The 7,976-nt window shown below is 28.5% G+C and overlaps 1 protein-coding gene across 1 annotated transcript; it reads left to right on the top strand.

The window, feature by feature from the left end:
• The first annotated feature begins 1,002 nt into the window (after positions 1 to 1,002).
• On the top strand, positions 1,003 to 6,199 carry LOC112715352 (protein trichome birefringence-like 33). Its single transcript, XM_025767115.2, has 6 exons — positions 1,003 to 1,271; positions 1,361 to 1,601; positions 3,671 to 3,842; positions 3,938 to 4,137; positions 4,789 to 4,947; positions 5,636 to 6,199. Exons 1-6 carry the CDS (start codon positions 1,022 to 1,024, stop codon positions 5,973 to 5,975), a joined length of 1,362 nt encoding a protein of 453 aa, XP_025622900.1. The 5' UTR covers positions 1,003 to 1,021; the 3' UTR covers positions 5,976 to 6,199.
• Positions 6,200 to 7,976: the final 1,777 nt, after the last annotated feature.

A 7,976-nucleotide genomic window follows, 5' to 3' on the forward strand; every position in this document is an offset into this window, starting at 1 on the left:
ATATTAATACATAGTAAAAAAAAATTTTAAAACTAAAATAATTCTTTCTTTCTTATAATTTTTTATGATTATTTTTATTAAAATAATTTTTTATAATTATAAAAAATAATTTTTAAAAAATAACACTAAAATAATTTTTTAATTATATTTATAATTATTATTATTTTTATTTTAAAAAAATGATTTTTTATAATTATTTTTACTAAAATAATTTTTTATAATTTTTTTATTTTTTAATTTTTTTATTATTATTTTTAATAATTTTTAAAAATAACACCAAAATTATTTTTTTAATTACTTTTATTTTTAAAAATAATTATTTTTATTATTATTTTTACCAAAATAATTTTTTTATAATTATTTTTATAATTTAAAAAATTAACACTAAAATGATATTTTCTCTCATAATTTTTTATGATTTTTTTAAACTAACACCAAAAAGAGAACATCATTGTGTTGTTAATTTTTCGAAATTACAAAAAAATAAGTATAAAAATTTTGGTAAAAATAATAATAAAAATAATTATAAAAAATTATTTTAATAAAAATAATTATAATTTTCTTTAAATAATAATTATAAATATAATTAAAAAATTATTTTAGTGTTATTTTTTTAAAATTATTTTTTATAATTATAAAAATAATTATAAAAAATTATTTTCATAAAAAAATCATAAAAAATTATAAAAAAAATTATTTTAATCTTAGATTTAATTTCTTAACTATATATCAATATTTTATTTATAAATTAAACTTATATCATTTTTAATCATCAGAATTAATACCACTATAAAACTTTCCATATATATATTTTGCATAATATATTTTAGATTTCACTTTCAACTCTAAAATAAAAAATACAACAATGTTAGATAATTAAATCATTTCGAAAAATAAATTTATGTTAGTTTAATATTTTAAGAATTGATAACTATTAACCAAAGATTTAGTTTAAAAAGAAAAATTATAAAAATGAGAATATATAGTTAAGGGGTTGGGTCCATGCTGTGCATGCAAAGTGATGATGAAACCAAAACCATCATCATTCTCTTCTTCTACTTCTTCTTCTTCTCTTCTTATCAGAACCAAGCCTCGTTTCTCTCCCTACCTCTTCATTACCCTTTTAACCTTCATTCTCTTCGCTTCCATCCTCTATGGCCATGATTCCTTCTTCATCTTCCAACAACTACTACACAATAAACACAACACACTCTTATCCACACCCACCGAGTTCACCGAGTTGACTCATCCCCCGCTACCAGAACAACAAGGTTCCTCTTCTTATCTTTTCCTTTTTTCTAGGGTTTTATACTTGTACAGTACTCTCATTTCTCAGATGAATTTGGTGTTGTTTGTTAAGATTTCTCGTATTCCTCCGAGAGGCGCACGGAGGAGAAGGTGGCGGCGGTTGCGGTGGGTGAAACGGAGGAAGGGTGTGATGTTTTCAGTGGAAGATGGGTTCGGGACGAGTTGACTCGGCCGCTCTACCAGGAACCGGACTGTCCGTACATACAGCCTCAGCTGACGTGTCAAGAACACGGCCGTCCCGAGATGGAGTACCAGCGGTGGCGCTGGCAGCCTCACGGTTGCGATCTTCCCACGTAAGAGCTATTCTCAATTTTTCACTCAATATATTTTCAAAAATCTTTGATTCGGAATGAGTTATTAAAAGATTATTAGAATCAAATTAATACCTGTCATTTTATAAAAAAAAGCATTTTAATTGAAAGACCATAATTCCATTATTCTTCTCCTTTGTTTGTTTTGTTTTATCTGTTATGTTGTGTTTGTGTTTATATATTTATTCATTTTAAATTTCTGAAGAAAAGGTTGAGTTGTCGGTGGTTCGGGTTAGTTTGTGACTAAGAGGTCACGTGTCAAGTAAGGTGGTGGGATACAATGAATCATGAATAGTAACAGTAGTAGTAGTAATGGGAGTTATAATTCATTAGAAAAAGATGTATTAGAATTGAATGATTGGCACCACCACCTCAGCCATTCTGTTCTGTACAATAAGTGTGGAGCAATCATGGCTAAATTGGACACTTGGGTTTTTTTCTTGGTGTTTAGTTGGAGTTGGGGCGTTTTTGTTTCTCTATTTTAGTATTTTTCAATCGGTGGGACCTTAACAATCACGGACATTGTAATGCACATGTCTCGAGTTGTTGAGTTGTTTGGACTAATTTGATCTTGATGCATGTTTTTTCTCATAATTGATGTTGGTAGGTTAGATAATTTATATTAGGATAAAGTGTATTAATTATTTCTAAAGTTTACTAAAAGTTTTAAAAATAGTTGTAAGTTTTATTTTATTTCAATTTTGTTCTAAAAACTTTTTATTTGTATCGGTGTATATTTTTGATAACTAAATTTTCAAAAGCTTTAGGGCTAATGCACCAATAATACTTGACAATTAAGAACTAGTTTCTTGTATTGAAGGTTGTTTATGTGAAATTATTGATGAATTAGTCCTAAATTTTTTGAAAAACTAGTTGTTAGTATATTTGATATAAATTAAAAACTTTTGAAATAAAATTGAAATAAAATAAAATTTAAAAATATTTTTAAAATTTTTGACAAATTTTAGAGATAAAAAATATACTTTATCCTTTATTTTATACTTTTGGGTACATATATTTCTCGAATAATATGCAATGCAAGATCTTTAATTTGTGGACTGAAGAATTAGGATGATAGATATTCTATAGTTATGAGTATGATGTTAATTATATAGTACCTTCTTGGAATGACTATTTTAGGGTAAGTCTATCCCAATTTTATCTCTGATAAAAGAAAAAAAAATTAAAAACAAGGACAATCATATACTGTCTAAGCATTTGTAAAGATAAATGCATCTATCATTGTTTGTTTATTATTAATAATTTGTACCTCATTATCGAGTTTTGCACAAAAGAACTAAATGATTAAAAAATTTACAAATACTAAGAGCAAAATATATCTTGAATTCATAATATTTTTTTTAATTAAGAACGAGAATCAAAGTTTATTCTAAATTTATAAAAAGCGGTTGATCTTTTCGATATCATGTTTAAGAATCTCATCGATGAGCACAATCGCTTTATCAAAAACAATTAAACAAATGCACATGGCCAGAGACAAAAAGGTACATAGAGGAGGAGAAAACAGTACATGAATGAAAAGTAGGTGGATACTACCATGAAGATTTTATTATTGTCTTTATATGAAGATGCTTCTTTTTTACCATTAGATGATGAAATGTATGGTTTGATTTTGATGTGTTACAAAAGTGTTATTTTTTTTAAAGTGTGGCTAAACAAACAAAGTACACTTTTAACACAAGAATCTTCATAAAAAGATGTTTTTAGCATCTTCATTTGAGTAGTTGCCTGAAAAGTAATGGCTCTCGTGCATTTTCTAGTAAGAATGTAACAAAAATAATGAGAAAACAGAAGTGTTATTTATACAAGTTTAATTTAAATCTTCATAGATATTACCAATATCGCCATATTAGTATGACTAAAACATTTTAGAATTACAAAATTATTTTTGACTTTTCCTTTTAATTCTACTTGCGAAAACTACTATTAAGTAATATTTTAGCTTGGTCTTCCGATCCCTTGTGTTGTCTTGAATATATTTTTGTACTAAGCCAAACATATGACAAACCTCTTCACCAATGCTACAACAGATTCAATGCAAGTTTGATGCTGGAAACGCTTCGTGGGAAGAGGATGCTGTTTGTTGGAGACTCCCTTAATAGAGGCCAATATGTCTCTTTGGTATGCCTTCTCCATAGTCTCATTCCAGAAGGTGCAAAATCCATGGAAACCTTTGATTCACTCACTGTATTCACAGCCAAGGTATGTATATATGCACCTCTCACTTAGCTTGTGCACTAAACCATATTTCACATCACAGTTCTCTTTTTTATGTTCATTTTGGTGTATTTAATTAGGAATACAATGCTACAATTGAGTTCTATTGGGCACCTTTTCTTCTTGAATCAAACTCCGATAACGCATTCATCCATAGGGTATCTGACAGGATCGTCAGAAAGGGTTCAATCAACAAGCATGGCCGTTTCTGGAAAGGTGCTGACATTGTTGTATTCAACACCTATCTTTGGTGGATAACTGGTTCCAAGATGAAAATCTTGTAAGTTTCTCCACTCTATTTCTATCTGATTAAAGAAGTTAGTCGTATGCACTTTATATCAGTATATATAAAAATGTATTACGCAATCATCCAATTCTAGGTTGTGTTTGAATTTTGTTTCTGAGAACAAAATACATAAGACAAGAACAGAGAGAGAGAGAGAGACAGAGATGATAACTTTTTTTTTTGCTTCCCAATTAAGAAGTACTGAAAATACATGAATTTTTTGCTTTTGCGGAAAAAATTGTCCTCTACAACCAAATAAGTTTTGTGTTCATTCTCTTCATATTCTGTGTCAAAGACAATACCCAAATACAACCTTGTTTTGAAACATTGAAACATTAATAAAAATGGTTAACCTAACTATATGCTATTTCATAAATCATACAAATATTTAATTGGGTAAGTGTTAGTCCTTTTCTACACTAAAAGCTAAACTGTTAGTGTTTAGAAACCGCACCTGGAACACAAACATGGAGACACTGGAGACAGACAAAAATTTCTATCCTTAGAAATTCTTGTTTCAAGACTGATAAGTTTTGTTGTCTCAATTATCAAACGTTTCTTACTATGAACCTAACACTTATCTTAAAGGACAATACCATTGCAGACATATACAAAGCACTAACTAATATGTACTCAAAATTTCAGGCTTGGATCCTTTAATGATGAAGCAAAAGAGATTGTTGAGCTGTCAACAGAGGAGGCTTATAGAATGGCTATGAAAAGCATGGTTAAATGGGTGAAGCAGAACATGAACCCAAACAGGACAAGAGTGTTTTTCACCAGCATGTCACCTTCTCATGCAAAGTGAGTACATCTCCGATCCCACACATTAAATATGGAAGATGATTGCTGACCAGAAATTTTGTCCGAGTCCTATTTACTCAAATTATGTGGCAACATGTGTGATGAAAACCCTTTTTTTAAAAAAACAAGTTTTTGCTTCTTAGTGTTTCTCTAAATTAGAAATGTATGAGGGTTGGGAGTTGGGTACTGGATTTGGTTATGTCATAGGGTCTTTGTCCAATCCCATGGTTGGAGTAGTGGGCTAGATTCTTGTTTGGAGGGGAGTGCAAGGTGGTACGCAATAACGAGTGCAACACCCTTATTCAGTAAGGAGCGTTTACAGATGAATCAAGAATCTGTTATCCGTACCAAGCTTCCAACCACATTAATTCTGTGGATTAGACGGGTGAAATCCAGCTCGAACCCTTGTTGGACCATGTTAGTTGAGTTTGACTTGGGCACTTGGGCCTCTTTATTCTGCCACTTGGGTGGTGTTCGAGTTGGTCTCTTTATTGGGCAGCTAAGTTCCGAGCCATGTTGTAACAAAAGTGGTGATTATTTGATTAAAAGTTTAGTATAATTTTAACCCCGAAAAAGAAAGTAAAATGCAGAAGCTTAAAAAAAACAAAACATTTAGTACGATGAATCATAAACATAAATTTAGGAATTATGGGACTCATAATTGAATTACATGTATATATGGTGGCAGGAGCATAGAATGGGGAGGTGAAGCAGGAGGTAACTGCTACAATGAAACTACACCAATTGATGATCCCACATATTGGGGCTCTGACTCTTACAAAAGCATAATGCAAGTAATTGGAGAAGTCTTCAGAAAATCCAATGTTCCCATAACATTTCTCAACATCACACAGTTGTCCAATTACCGCAAAGATGCACATACTTCAATCTACAAGAAACAATGGAACCCTTTAACACCTCAGCAACTAGCTAACCCTTCTAGCTATGCTGATTGCACACATTGGTGTTTGCCTGGACTACAAGATACTTGGAATGAGCTTCTTTATGCAAAGTTGTTTTATCCTTGAAATTTTTGCATTGTGTATAGTCAATATATTCATTTTGTTCTTTTATTTGTTTCTGTCATTTTTGGTACGAATTTGGTTGATTTAGACACTAATTTAAAGATGTATTAAAGTGTGACAGTAATAGCATAAGACAACAGAGAAAGTACTATTCATCTATTATGGTCCACAATTCTGTGGCTTCAGAAGAAATTTTGTAAATGAGAGGGTCAATTATTTTGTTGGGATTTTCATTTGTTAGAAAGTGATACATATTAGAGATGGTCAAAGGGAGAGGTTCATGTATAAATAACATTCAGCATTAAAGGAGGAGAGAAGTGTATATGAGATGAGAAGATTGAATTCTGTTGTGAAATTACGATAAAGAAATAGAGGTAGAAATTTATAATAAATAAAGAGTAAAAGAACTTCGTTATTAATTCTTAAATATGTGTCATTCAACATAATTTAACAAGTTTTCAATAATATTACATTTACTATATTCACTCAAGGAGCCAAATGATTTCTTCATGCATGTAGTTAACTAGTTATGTTTTGTATCTTCACTCTTTTTATGAAGGATGGAGCTTGGAGCTTGGTATTTATAACAGTTAAAAGTCAAACAAAAATGTTTGATAACTAAAAAAATTGATTAAAAATAATTAAAATTTGTCTTATTTAATATTTATTAATTTTAGAATAAAGCAAGTTTGAGTTTTTTTTTTAATTATCTCTTTAGCATTACCTAAAGCTAAAATACCAAGCCTACTAATTACACCATTAGTGAATAATGTTTCATTACCATGTAAGAGTGCTTCATCAATAAGAATTAATGATCCATTATTGCTCTAATATCAACGAATGGTAGGGTATTACTAATTTTCGCAATACTTCTTCTTGGATATCCATTAGAGATATATCGTGTTAAAAATTTTGTCTAGAAAAATTTGTTGCGATAAAAAATTGATTAAGAAATAAATAGTATAATGTCATTTGTAATGAGAACTATCTTGTTAAACGACCTTATCAAAAAAAAAAAAAACTTAATAGGATAAAATCCTAGTCAATAAAAAACGAAAAAGTTTGGAATCATAGCTTAGGAAACAAAAAGCAGGAAAAACATTTTTTTTTTTACATTAGTTAATATAATTAATCACATTTAGCTTTCACCCTCTCACGCCTCTTTTGATTCTTGAATTGATTTTAATGGTTACATTTAATATTGAAATATTTTTTATTGCATTAAAAATAGATATTGATAGTATATAATGTATTATTACTCTATAAGCATTGCCTTCAATTTTTTTCCATATTTATAATTGTTTAATCCTTATTGATTCTAATATGATAAGTTAAAAATTTCATTTAAAAACTTTTTTGTATTTTTTTATAATTTTATTTTCTGTTTTTTATTTTATAACAATTGATATATAAAAATATGAGTTGTATGGTAAATTTTGTGAAAATTTTTTTAATTTAACATCTATAATTTTACGTAAATAACATTCATAATTTCATATTTTTAACTTTCATTTTTTTATACATATAATATTCATAATTAACAAATTTTTATTATTAATATTATCTAATTTTAAGATATGTATTTTCAAATTATTTTACATGTGCGTTAATACATCATGATTTTAAATTATTTTAATATTTTTTAGTTGATATTCATATGTACGTTATTTATTGATTTTAATATGGTTAGTTAATAATTATATTTAATAATATATTTCATAATTTTCTTCTATATTTCATTTAACATTTTTATTTTATAATATTATTTATACGTATATGAGTTGTATAGTAGAGGTTATTAAAATATTTCTAAGAATAAAACTCTACATTCAAACAAAATATTTAACCAAGTTTAACCAGCTTGTTATAATCGCTTTTTAAATCATACGCCTTCTCCTTTTTGGTTTCCTTCTTCTTCTCCTCTTCTTCTTCTTCCGTTTCCTTCTTTTTCAATTCCCCTTCTCCTCCGTTTCCTTCTCATTCTCCTCCTCTTCCTTTTTCTCT

Source organism: Arachis hypogaea, chromosome 10 (assembly GCF_003086295.3).
Source record: "Arachis hypogaea cultivar Tifrunner chromosome 10, arahy.Tifrunner.gnm2.J5K5, whole genome shotgun sequence".
Lineage (NCBI taxonomy): Eukaryota > Viridiplantae > Streptophyta > Magnoliopsida > Fabales > Fabaceae > Arachis > Arachis hypogaea.